Here is a 13,160-nt window from a genome sequence, read left to right on the forward strand (position 1 = left end):
ATTCTCATTCTTTATTTGACCCATTGTTCATATCAAAATATTTATTAGTGCAGCCTTGATTTACCCGCAAGTGTCCGAGGCAGCCAAAGTGTTGTCACACCATCAAGCCCCTATGCAGGTTTCCCATGCTACTCTGAGAGAAGTCTTTTCTTTTTGAAGCGAGGTTTGTACTCAGGGTCACAATGAAACGAGTCCTTACTGTCACTACTTGAAGAATCACCGGAGTAAAGAGTGTTCACGTCAAAAGAAGAATCTGGATCTTCTTCCTCCTCATCCTTGTCATCATTGCTGGCTTGTGCCACAGCCTCTACACAACTGATGGAGGATCTCGGCTTTGTCACTCTATAGCACTCCTGAGCACTCAGTCTGTTAAGACTTACGTAGGGCTGTAGCAGCTTGGACTGCAGAAGCAAAGCCTGACTAGGCAATGACAACTTCAGCTGGGCTCTTCGGATTTTGCAGGTCTCAGAACTGACAGCCAGGCAATCAGAGTTGGAGGCAGGGGAGACAGCAATGGAGCATCGCCTACCATGCCCCATAGTCTTTGATTCAAAAGGACTGATGTTGCATGTACGACGAATAGATTTGACGGAGCTCTGAGGGACAACTTGTCTAGAGGACTCAGTAGATAAAGAGATGTGGTTAGCAGCACAGACTGAGGACAGAATCTCTAATTGAGGAGTAGAGTTAGAAGCATCCGCTATAGGAGGCCCAGAAATATTGAAGTCGGGTAAGGCAGGACAACTTGTCCAAAAGGTAGTAGGGGCCTCGAGGCGCTGCTCAGGTAAAGGGTTTTGATTGAATCCGTCTAGTGCCTGAGAATGTCTGGTGGTAGTACAAGCCCGTCTGAACTTTCTTGAAAGTTTGGAAAAAGACCGTAGAGTTGGTGGTTGACAGCTGGTCGAGCTATCCTGAGATAAAGGAACTATTGTCACTTTGCACGTTGTGTTCGGAGGAGTTGTTGTCACAGTGTCTGGTTGGTCGATCGTAGTGTCTATCATTGTTCCTAGGGGTATGCCTTTGTTCCCTAGGGTATGGCGGTGTGGTGAGGTTAGCACCTGAGGACTGAGAGCGGATGCTGTCTGTTTGTTACTAGACACGGTGAAGCGATTTAGAGGCGCTTGACAGGGTTTAAAGACAGGGTAGAGTCTTCCGACAGAGGCAATGTCTATCATTCGGACCACCGGGGACAACAGGACGGGTAGCCGAGTGTCTCTGGACGAGAGCAGAAGTTCTGTTTGAGACGCATCGCTTGCTGATCCAGGTGACCTGGACCTCTGTTCATATTTGGAGTTTGTTTGGTCAGATGCCTGGACTGCTGTCTGAAGATGGGTGGAGGTCTGCGAAGGTGGATGTTGTTGGTCAGGTGGGCACGGGACGATGTCAGAGGGCGTGAGGTCCTGCGATGAAGTGGCGGATGAGGACGACTGGAACAGCGGGGGTGACAAAGAAACATTGGCCTGAAGCAGCTCTTCCGAGCACTCATCGGGACACTGCAGCAGGATGCTCCTCACCCATCGTTGGTGTTTGGAGCAGAACTGAGGGGATGAAGGGGCCTCCTGAACATCTTCACTGCTTCTCGGGCTGAGTTCCTCCTCTTCCTCGTCACTGCTGTCTTCCTCCGACCTCCTGACTACCTCACCATCCTCCTCTGTCAGTAGATGTCTGCTAACATCTGAAACATTCTCCAACAACAGAAGTTCGTCTTTTGGCACATCTTGGTCAGCCTCCTGTCCTCCCAGAAAAACCTCGGGCTGAAACTGTAGGGGAGTCTTGGCTTCCTTTGACTCGAGGACAGCCTCTGAAGAGCTGCGACACAGAACAGACTTTGAGAGTTGAGAGCTCTCCAATCCATTCTTTCTATGTGCTGATGACTGAGAAATGCTGCCCAGACGACAGGAAGCGACATCTAAAGGAACAGAGAGGCAGTGCATTTTGATTAACAAATCAGGGGAAGAAATACATTATTGGCTAAATGTAAACCGATTGTAACATAAGGAGACACATGGTATCAGCATAATTAGATCTTATTGTGCACTATGTTGAAGAGGAACTCTGCATATATGAAAAAGCTGTCTGTCTAGTGAGTCAACATCGATTGGGGCTGAAGACTACAATGTTCTTCTTACCAGACCTTCGGTCTGGCCTTTAGCAGAGACCTGGAGTCTCTGCTAAAGGCCAGAGACTCCAGGCTAAGTTAGCCAGTACTAGCATATCAAGCTATGGTTCTGGCTATTGAAGAGCCACCCATGACATAAGATAAGATGATTACGAATAGAACACAGATCAATCACATCCTTCTGCTGAACTTGTCTTATCTTTAACCAACGAAGTATCGACAAAGCATTATTTTTTGTTTCGAGAACAATATAATCTTCAACATCGCAGCTCAGTTTGGGCTCACTGTTGGTGCCGAATAATGCCAATTTATGTGTGGGAAAATTGGAGGAAGATTTTATTTACAATCAAAATCCCTATTCTAAATTAATTTAAAGTTATTACAGGTATGAGGGCAAATTCCTGTCTAATTAACTCCACCTCGGTGGAATCATTTTGAAATTGCCACAATACACCCAAATTTTTCTTTTTTTAGTAACCACCTCTTCAAGGTCTAGTTGTGAGTTGAGTGTCTTAATTACAACAAAAGAAACAGTAAACATGCCCAACGTTGCAATTCTAAGTCACAGCAAAGAGATGTCGTCTTGCTCTCCATACATGAAGTGAGCTTGACATTGGTATGTTATTGGTGTTTCATGCTGGGAGGCGTTTCCTACCACAGTGCAGCAGTTTCTTCAGAGTAGTCGCTATGTTGACGGAGTCTGAGGTGATTACTTCCAGCAGTAGCTTTTCCTCCTCAGTCACGGGGCTTTCTTTCTTCAGTATCTAGTACACACATAATGCATTCAATGAAACATTTGCATAATGACATCAGAACGGTCCTGCGTGTTCCACCCATGTTCTAAGGTGGTGACCACCAGTGGGCGATGTTTTGGTGAGCGGGCCTCAACAACAACACCTGCTCTTCTCGTTTCTCCGTATTGTGCCTCATCGCCTCCTCCCTCCTCGGTCCTCCCACTTGTGATCCAGAAATCAAACTGAGCGCGGAATCTTAAAGCACGTCTCAATTCCTAAAATGCATCTCGAGGAGGAGAGGAGGCCTGCCGGAAGGAGCTATGAGCAAGGCTGCATAGGTGTGTCTTTTGCGGGCAGTCTTATTGAACATACTGTTGAACACGGTGGAGATTTTGCGAAGTAGTGATGTCTCTACCAGCAAAACCGTTGTTTAAATCAGGCATATGACTCTGAGGCTCTGAGGCGGTTGTCCAAAACCCCTGTGATGTGTACGGGTGGGCGCACACTCATTCACACACACACACACACACCCTCACCCCCCCCCCCCCCCCCCCCAGGCGTGCTTCTTGGCTCAGGGGAAGTCCAAGAGTTGAGTCAGCAAAATTACACACAGAACAAAGACGCCACCTAGTCTAGGGGAGAAGGAGGGGGGGGGGGGGGGGGGGCAGCCATCGCACTCCCGTGGAGTCCGGGAAGCCGGAGGCAGTGTGATCCATGAGAATATAGGTCATTAGTCTAGAGAAGACAGAAGGGAAATTCCCAGACAAAGTGAACAAGACGGAGTCAGCGGTTTCAGGGAGAAGCTAGAGGAAGAGTAGCCTCGGGGGCACCCATAAATAAACTTAGCCTTGACAGTGGAGTCGATGAGACTGACGGGTTCATATGGACCACGAAGGCAGACCGGGCTTTCAAAGATTACGCTGAAGTAAGGGTTTTTGTGTCATCAATCAAGTGAGGTGAAGGGTAGGAATCCGTTGGAAGTCAGACATCTGAAGCCCGTATTAGTATAAATACCAGCAGTTTTGAAACAGCAAAGGAGCTTTGGAGAAGGAGTTGGACGGAGTCTCTAACCCCGTGCGGCCTCCTGCCTGCACGGGGTGAAACTTTAGCACACTTGGAGCAGGACTTTGGAAGAAAGACTTGGAGCAGGAGTTGGAAGGAGGCTCTAACCCCGTGCAGGGCTGCTGCCTGCACGGGGTGAAACTTTAACTTTTTACAGAATCTCCGGACTTTGAGAGTCTGAGGTTTTTAAGAAAACTTAGAAGATTTGTTGAAGTCTAGTCAGGAGAGAAGGCTCACTCTGTCCAGTCCTGCGCTGGGTGAATCCTTAACTTTTTCCTCCTTAGCCTACACAGCCAGTTCGTCTGCTGGCTGAGTCCGTGTTTTTAAGATCCTTTGTCTGTAAACTACTCTGAAGGGGTTTTTGAATACTTAGGTGATTTTTTCTTATATTTTTCAGTTGACGATTTTCCTCTGCATTTTGGACCAAGAGACTATACTTTGATTTAAATGCAAATAAATAAATAACGAATTAGTTTCTTCGACCAAGTCCTTTTTCTTGATATTTTCCTGACGAGCCAGCCCAGAGGAGGGGTTACGCCTCAGCGGATCCCCTTCATCCCCTGAGGTAAGTTGTGTTTGATCCAGCTCGGTACATTACTGATGGCATTCTTGAAATGCCCAAACCACACTGATACTTATTCTAATAATAAAAAAAAAAAAAAAATTAATAATTATTAATTTTTCAATTTTTTTATTATCGGATTAAAAAATCGTGAGGGGTCACCCCCCAGATATCACGTAACAATACTTACTGACACAAACACTATTATGCTCATCCGACAGAGATCATAAAATACAGCAGGAGGCTATAACAAAACAATGGACGGATGATGCAACCTCCTCCTGTGAGGAGAGGAGACGAGGAAAGGAATTGAGGATGTGCAAACTGAGAAATGAGAAGCGCACTAAATGTAAACATAACTCTACAAGACAACTCTCCAGCGTACCTCTCTATAGTGTGACAAGAACTTTAAATTTACAGTACTTGCAGCATTTCTCTGAAATACCCGCTAAGCCTCAACACAGCAAAGAATTACATCCTTTGCCATGTTGTTTTTTTCACAACCAATGAACAGAAGTTATCATATTTGGAATGCGGAGGAGTGACGTAGAGACGCCGGATACGGCTCTGGTAGCACCAGCGACATGTCAATCACAGTAAGCCCGCCCTAAAGCATCCCCTGCTTTATGGTCTGTGTGACTCTAAATGGACCATCATGTACTAAATGAACATCATGCTGTATTGAAGAAGACTTGAAACATAAACTCATGTTTACTGAGGTAATAAATCATGTGAAAAGAGACTTTAATACAATCAGACTTCTTTTTGCAACCAGAGGAAGAATACAAGTTTTAAGACACTTCCGCATCGGCTTCACTCAGCAGAACAGGAGGTTGCCGCTTGATCTCATCTGCCAAAATGATGCTTCCATAAAGAGGGCACCAAACACGCTGCCGTGCAGAGCACACACCTTGTCAATGTAGGTATCTCCTGGCAACGCGGTCTCCAACTCCTGTAGATAGTGCAGCAGTCTGTCCTCTACTTTCTGGGCATAATGTTCACCATACTGCTCCTCCATCCGATTCTGAAAGACAGCAAGCACTCAACATGAGTGGCACGAGAAGTTGGATCTAAGTACTACTAAATGCTGAATAAGACATTATCGAGCACCCAAAAAAGTTACAATTAACTTTAATAAACTGAAAACTGTGAAAGGGTTGAAGTTCTAAGACACTCCTAGACTAACGACTCGAGTGAGTAACGACGCTTTATGTCACTAAACGTTTACTTTTCAGTATTCGACGAGTTGGAAGTGAGACCGGGTTGTCCAAACAAGTTTACAGTTTATACTTTACAGAGTTCATTCGATCTGAGTGGCCACAAGAGGAAACATTGATGCACGCTGACAGCTTATTGTATATTGTATGGTTTGCAGAAGTATTCATTGTTCAATGTGGATCTGGGAATCTATTGTGAGTCAGAATTGCTAAATATTGTTTATGTAATGCATCTCAAAGGTTATTGTTCATGAGATATTAAAGAGTGATTTGAACCTTCAGAGGAATGTTTCTTTTGATTAAAATATCAATCTACTCTGGGACGTCCACTGATGTCCCACAGCACACAGTCAGTGTTTGAGTGGAAACAGTGTGCTAACAAACCAGAGACGATCGGTCCCCATAAAGGATCACAACCTAGTGCGTGAAATGTCCCCAAAGAAAATGTGTGTGAACGCAGACAGAGGATAACATAGAAGGAAGAAATACTGGATTTTATTTCAACGTTTTTATAAATTGAATATCTGGTGTCTGTTAGCATGCATTTCATTTAGAGATAAGAGAGATATCTGATTTGTTTTAATCTAATATTATGCAGTGTTTACAAATATAATTGAACCTGTGGTTTTTATTGTTGTCGTGTTTTTAAATATTCTCTTTGTGAAATATTTGTTTGCAGATGACCGCGTGTGTCTTCCTGAGTCCCATCTGGTTGTGTTTGAGTGCGCCCTGCTGGATGGAAAAGTTCGTGCTGAGACAGAAACCAGTGCTATGTACTGAGAGACTACACGCATGCAATGACTTGACCATGCCGACCCGTCGTCCTCTTATAATCACGGTGCACAACCAATCAAATGTTTGGCTTTCAATCACACGTTTGTCTAGAAGGCAAAGATCTTTAGTCGCACATTCAAGAGCTGCTGCTGTTCCTCCAGTCATTGAGGTTGGCAGAGTCAAAAATATCAAAATATGAGCGAGACGCACTTTCTTTTTGCACTTCACATAATATGATCTAAAGATGTCAATTTTCCATGAAATTGCACGACACAACGCGTGCTCGGAATCCCCCGTAGAGAGCCTTTAAACTTGTATCCTTTCCTCTTTCAGCTACGTTGACTGTTATCATATAAGCGTGGTGAAGTTGACTAACCTTAAAATAATCTTCCAGTTTGTCCTTGTCCATAGCAAGTGCTTGTGCCAGAGCCTTGAAGTCCAGATGGTTCTTCCTCATTAGGAACATCTCGTGTTGGCTCTGTGCAAGAAAAAAAGAACGCAAAACTTTTGTGTCACATCAGTAAAGCTTTTCATACAAACATTAGGCGTGCTGCTGCCATACTTAACTGGACAACGCCGTTGATGACATGCTCGTCCAGCCCATAAAAAGTAATTTGATTCAAATGAATGAAACGTACTACTACAACAACCTCAAACATTATCACCTCATAAAGTTGATATGGCTAACGTTAGCAGCTTAAGAGCTGCAGCAGACACTTTGCAGCATTATTGTTCATGCAGAGTCGTGTCTGAGTCCACCTGATGAACGTAAGTGCAATATCCTTTTAGGTGAACCACAGTGGTACGATGGTGGACAGTGAAAGCAAAACAATGAGCTAAAAGTGGCTAAAATGCTCTGTAGAGTTGAGGGGGGACTGCAGAGTCAGGTGAAGCTTCTCTGTGGGTTTGTCACGAAAAGGAACCCTTTCACATTCAAAGTAGTCATTTTTTGCATTGTTACTATGAAACAGTGTTTTATAGTAACAATGAATTAACAGTGCAAACGACCGAAATCAACCGAGTGAGAACTGTTTCAAAGATTTAGAAAATATGCAGAGCAAATACTTACACATTGACCTTGATATTGAGGAAGTTTAGTTGGGAAGAACTGGTTGGTTTTTAACACTGTATCAACCATTCCTCGGCCCTCCCTGAGCATCCTCATGATGACCTGGAGAGACATTGAGAGAGAAAAGAGAGAGAGAGAGGGATGGAGATAAACGTAAAGCATGAAACTGAGCCATGGATCAGCTGCAGCTGAAACATGTGAGTAACTGTGATTTTACATGCTTGTTGAATGAATGAATGCTACCGCCACTCATCTCCGTACCATGGTCTTGATGCCAAACATGATCTTCATGTGTTTGATGGGAGCCACCAGTCTGGGTAGGAGTCTGTAAGTGGCTTCCAGGAAGTCCATCACTCTCTCAAAATGCTCCATGTCCCTGTTCTTAACGATGGAATAGATCTGGGCAGAGGCGACACGCAGCCTCCACGAATCCTCAAGGCTCAGGGGCTGGGAGTCCACCTCCGGCCAATTGGACGAGTCCACAACTGTGAAGAACCAACAGGAAGTCACATCCGCAGTTATATATATATATATATATATATATATATATATATATATATATATATATATATATATATATATATATATATATATATATATATACATAGCATGTACATACATGAGTGTATGTATATGTATGTATGTGCAAGTTAAGTATTCTAATTTGACGACAGTTTGCAATCTTAAGTGACGCAAAAATGACTGTAACTTACTTATTTTTAACGATATAACAAACAAAGAAACCATAATAAAACCAACCTTCCTGTAATTCCATCATCTTGTGAGCCCAGACGTACTCTATGATCCACAGCGGTAACTTTGGGAAGTTGTGTAAACAGGCCGGCCGCAGCTCTATTCCGTCCATCAGATGCTCACCGACGCTCAGCTCCGTCGGGTTTGTGAAAGGGAACGCATCTGCAGCCCGCTGAGCCTTTTTGAATGTCCATTCATGAAGAGGCTGCGATCACCCACAAAGCTGGACATGTACCGACAAGTCGCAGAGCGTTTCGTTACAAAGTACTTCCGTGTCAGACTCTCTGGCAGCCAAAATAAAGTTTTGTAAAGGAACTGTACTATAAATAACTATGCGGATACAACGTGTGGACATTTATTGTGAAGTCTCATATCCCGGAATCAGTTACACAGAGCCTTCGCGTCTCTTTCCCGGCTTTCACCTTCAACCATGAATATGTGGTCCTTTTCCAGTTAGCGTGGAAGAGTACACGTTCGTGTGAGGTAACGGAAATATACAACGTTTTTAATGTAAATACGCTTAGCTACAGGCATAGCCTATTCCATCTATAACTACAATAACATGCTAACAACTTAGCTTCGTGGCTTGTGGTACTTGTGGTATTGAATGGGCGCTCATGTTTCGTATCACCTGCGTACACCGTCGGCGGTGTTAGCCGAGGAGTTTTCTGTTGAATGGAGGAAACTAACCATATTAATAACCATATTAATATTTGTGTCAACCGATAAAGATACAGTATCTGATAAAAATGACTGAAATGTACGTATGACGTCTTAATATTGATACCCCCCAGTCGTAACGTTAGCACTACATACTGGAACTGGAATTGTCTTTTTTTTTTTTTTATAAAAGCAAAAGCTTATTTCATCAGAATAATTTCAAATATGTTATAAGATAAGATAATCCTTTTATTAGTCCCGCAGTGGGGACATTTACAGGCCAAATGACATAACATCTGCACGCACTTTGGCTTTAAATTCGTCAATTATAGTAATATACAGCACATAAGTCATGTACTACACCTTGATGGAGGTACACTACATGGCCAAAAGTGTGTTGATACCCATGTTAACATACTTGCGGTTTGTGCCTGTCTTTCATGGTTTGAATCAGGCCCTTCGGTTCTGGGTAAGGGATGTGTTAATGTGTTAACAGTTTGGAGAAGGCCCTCTCCTGTTTCAACAGAACAATGCCCCCCTGTGCACGACACCAGGACCTTAAAGAATTGATTTTCCCAGTTTGTTGTGGGAGAACTGGTGTGGGCTTCACAGAGCCCTCAATGGTGTATTGTTTGTATGTCCACTTACTTTTGGACATATAGTGTAGTCAAGCGCTGGGGCAACTTTGAGCATGCCTAAACAAAAATCTCTAAATGTGGTCTCGGGTCTTGGAACACATAGTTGAGAACTAATTGTCCTTCTTTTGTCTAGTTTCTCCTACAGCACTGTGCGACCCCCTCCTGTCCTGACAGGTCACACATCATCCCAGCTGCAGCTCCACCATGAACATAAAATCATGTGTGTTTCTGCTCCAGCTCTCCAGGACGGGGCTCAGAGCCGCTTGTCTCCCACGCGTCCCGCCTGTCCCCCGCAGTCACTCATACTCCAGCAGCATCAAGGTGCGCCCCTATCTTCAGTACCTAAAACGCAAGATCATATCCCCTCCCAGTCCTCCGTACAGCCACGTGTGCCAGGTGGGGGACCCGGTGCTGCGTGTGCGCGCGGCTGCCGTTGACCCAGCAGTTGTAACCGACCCTGAGATCCAAAGGGTCATCGGCACCATGGTGAAAGTGATGCGGAACCTGGAGTGCGTGGGACTGAGCGCGCCTCAGATTGGGGTGCCGCTCCGCATTGTGGCCCTGGAATATCCCGAGATGATGTTGAAGGAGAGTTTGCCCGCGTCCAGGGAGATCCTCGGCCTCTCCGTCCAGCCGCTGAGGATCTTCATCAACCCCCTGCTGAAGGTCCTCGATGGACAGACTGCGCTCTTCCAGGAGGCCTGCGAGAGCATCTCTGGCTTCTCCGCCGCAGTTCCACGCTACCTGTCGGTGGAAGTGTCTGGTATGCATGTTTATAGCTTAATCCTGAGACTAATAAGGCCGGGTGGCACCAACAAGGATTTATTTTTATCTAAGATTAGTTTTTATCCGAGTTTAGCAAATCCAGGTTTAAAACCAAAAATGAATAGAGTTTGATCAATATGTGGACAAATAAACAAATGCTACATGTTGTAAAGTTAAACCATTCATGATCTAATCAGGTTTAAAAAACGAATCCCTGTTGGTGGAACCCAGCTTGAGCCTGTTCAGCTATAATAACACTAAACACATGGAATACAAATGTGTCTTTGTGATTCATCCCAAACCATAAAAATGGCCCTCACATTGTATTTAAGAGTACAAAAGAAGTGGCACTACGCCACATGTTGTGATGGGGAATTCATTTCATTGTTAACACATCAGGGTCTCGTCCCTCTGCGCGTTCACGCTGCAGGTCTGAACGAGAAGGGGGAAGCCGTCACATGGCGGGCCAGCGGCTGGTCAGCTCGGATCCTCCAGCACGAGATGGACCACCTGGACGGGGTCCTCTACGTCGACCGCATGGACAGCAAGACCTTCATCAACATCAGCTGGCAGGAACACAATGAATAGTGGACCCTCAGGTCAGACCACAAGCATTTCCATAAGAATCTGTAAGAACTGACGAGTTCACACCATCTCCTACGCTGTGTCGACGCTTCATCGTTCATGTGAAAGATCTTCCAGCCCGCAGAAAGTGACACATTTTGGTTTCTGGTTGGAACAAGTTCACCTGGAACTCCATCACTGTAAAAGAAAGAAAGAGAAAGAGGCCGATACGTTCGTGATAAAGAGAGTGAATCCTGAACGTCTGTCCCCATCCCAGTGAGTGAATACGACCGTGACACTGCTCAGGGGCAAAGGACGTTTACCATTTCTTCCTCAATGACTTGTGAAACGTGTCGCTCTCTTGGTTTTGCATGAGAGTGGGGAAAATCCACACGATCAGGTTTGGACAGAGGACTCGGGACGTGTCTGGGACATGAGTGGACATGACTCAGGACAAACACAAGTGCTTCTTTTTCTTTTCCTTTGATTTTCAGAGATCTCTGGATGCATGGGACATTAAATCGTATGTGTCATTGCAAATTGAGTGAAAAGCTGCATTATTGTTGGAATGCTGTTAAGCATTCCAACTATTGTTATCCTGTTTCTTTATTGTTGGAATGCTGTTAAGCAGTTGTGGTATAAGTAACAATAGCAGTGGTAGTAATAGCAGTAGTGGTAGTAATAATATTTATGGTAGCAGTAATAGCAGTAGTAGTAATAGTAGCAACAGCAAAAGTTGAAGTAGTAGTAGTAGTAATACTAGAAATATTAGCAGTAGTAGTAGTTGTTGCAGTATTAGTAAGAGCATTCATTATTTCAACAAAAAAGCCAAATTTTGAGCTGAACGTTTAAATACAGTTAATCCATGGGGCTTTTATTTTGAAAGGGTGGGACTGGGTGGGGGAGGGAGGGGGAGAGGAGACATAATCATAATGTTTGACACACATAAACAGAGGTTATTAAATGACAGGCTCATCACAAGCATTTCAGTTAGGATTCATTCTGTGGGGCTTTTATTTAAAAATGGCGTGTGTGTGTGTGTGGAGGAGGGGGGAAAGATATAGAAATGGGGTACCGTGTTCTGTGGAAGATGTTTTTGAAGCAAAATTTAACATTGGTCTCTATGGAGCAGAAAGTTGGTTTTCCTCTCAATTAACGGCTTCTGTGTCAAATGTGGAAATCTGTGGGATTCCACAGTCATTTTTCTACGACAAGGACAATATTAGCTACTTCTACATCCAGAAATTATGCATGAAGAGTGAAGATTGTGGACACAGTGGCAAAATACAAATGTTTTTTTCACAAGAATCTCAAGCTGCTCTTCACTCTAGCGGTGACATCACGGACTCTAAGCTGCGCAATACACACCCATTATAAAGTCAGAAAGGGCTGAAAAATCATAAAAGTTAAATTGCTGCAGTTCAAAAAGTTTAAAAGATATCGGAAAGCTGAATTACGCGGCAACATTTGAAAGTTGAAATGGTGTCTGCAGCTGAAAGTATGAGGAAGTTGAAGGATTTGAAAGTTGAAGAAGTTTAAGAGGATTTGAAAATCTTCTCCATAGAAACCCATTCAAAAAAAAGCTATCCATGCTACTAAATCTGCTAATACTGCTATTCCTGCTACTACCAGTACTAATAACCAGTACTAATACTACTACAGCTATTAGTATGACTGCTACTAGTACTACTACTACTGCTACTTCAAAAACTGACTTTACTATTACTACTACTACTACTGTTATATAAAATGCTACGACCACTACTACAGCTATTACTACGACTACTGATACTACTACTTCTACTACTTCTTCTAATTACTAATACTTCGACTACAACTTCTACTCCTACTGCTACTACAAATATCACTACTGCTACAGCTAGTACTTATTCAAATGCTGCTAATACTTCTACTGCTAATAATACTTCTACTACAACTTCTACTACTACTACTACAACAAATATCACTACTACTGGAATTCTTTTAAGCTACAGAAACCGTTCGAAGATCAAAATGTTCAGCTCTTTCAGGAGAGGGGTGATATGACTTGATATTTGTAATCTTTCAACTTTTAGAATTATTAAGCTTTTTGCAATTTTTTAAAAATTGGATATCTATTTTCAGCAATGTTTTTGAGATTCATTTCAGCTTTCAGCATTCCAACGCATTTTCAGCAGGAAATGCATTTTCTAGTATTGCGAACACAAGTGAATAAAATGGAGGATGACCCGTTCTGAAACGGT

General features: G+C 43.6%; 2 protein-coding genes across 2 annotated transcripts in view; one reads left to right on the forward strand and one right to left on the reverse strand.

The window, feature by feature from the left end:
- Positions 1 to 8,476, reverse strand: part of LOC306776669 (uncharacterized protein) — a gene marked incomplete at its 3' end in the record, with an annotated part of 16,963 nt that extends 8,487 nt beyond the window's left edge. Inside the window, exons 1-7 of the mRNA XM_079267449.1 lie at positions 8,297 to 8,476; positions 7,799 to 8,022; positions 7,538 to 7,639; positions 6,845 to 6,946; positions 5,388 to 5,501; positions 2,775 to 2,883; positions 1,094 to 1,909 (exon numbers count right to left, since the gene is read on the reverse strand). Coding sequence (XP_079123575.1) covers positions 1,094 to 1,909; positions 2,775 to 2,883; positions 5,388 to 5,501; positions 6,845 to 6,946; positions 7,538 to 7,639; positions 7,799 to 8,022; positions 8,297 to 8,402 — 1,573 coding nt within the window. The 5' untranslated portion in view covers positions 8,403 to 8,476. The remainder of the gene's footprint in view (positions 1 to 1,093; positions 1,910 to 2,774; positions 2,884 to 5,387; positions 5,502 to 6,844; positions 6,947 to 7,537; positions 7,640 to 7,798; positions 8,023 to 8,296) is intronic.
- Positions 8,477 to 8,674: 198 nt separating this feature from the next.
- On the forward strand, positions 8,675 to 11,778 carry pdf (peptide deformylase, mitochondrial). The gene is made up of 3 exons (XM_079278787.1): positions 8,675 to 8,773; positions 9,722 to 10,351; positions 10,784 to 11,778. Exons 2-3 carry the CDS (start codon positions 9,793 to 9,795, stop codon positions 10,939 to 10,941), a joined length of 717 nt encoding a protein of 238 aa, XP_079134913.1. The 5' UTR covers positions 8,675 to 8,773; positions 9,722 to 9,792; the 3' UTR covers positions 10,942 to 11,778.
- Positions 11,779 to 13,160: the final 1,382 nt, after the last annotated feature.

The sequence above is a fragment of the Melanostigma gelatinosum genome (genome assembly GCF_949748355.1).
Source record: "Melanostigma gelatinosum genome assembly, chromosome: 1".
In the NCBI taxonomy this organism is placed as follows: domain Eukaryota; kingdom Metazoa; phylum Chordata; class Actinopteri; order Perciformes; family Zoarcidae; genus Melanostigma; species Melanostigma gelatinosum.

What these genes read in the sequence shown, in the direction of transcription:
- pdf (XM_079278787.1), top strand. Translation starts at nt 9,793, where the DNA reads ATGAACATAAAATCATGTGTGTTTCTGCTCCAGCTCTCCAGGACGGGG. An exon ending in CCTGTCGGTGGAAGTGTCTG is followed by an intron (nt 10,352 to 10,783) that starts GTATGCATGTTT and finishes TTCACGCTGCAG; the next exon opens with GTCTGAACGAGAAGGGGGAA.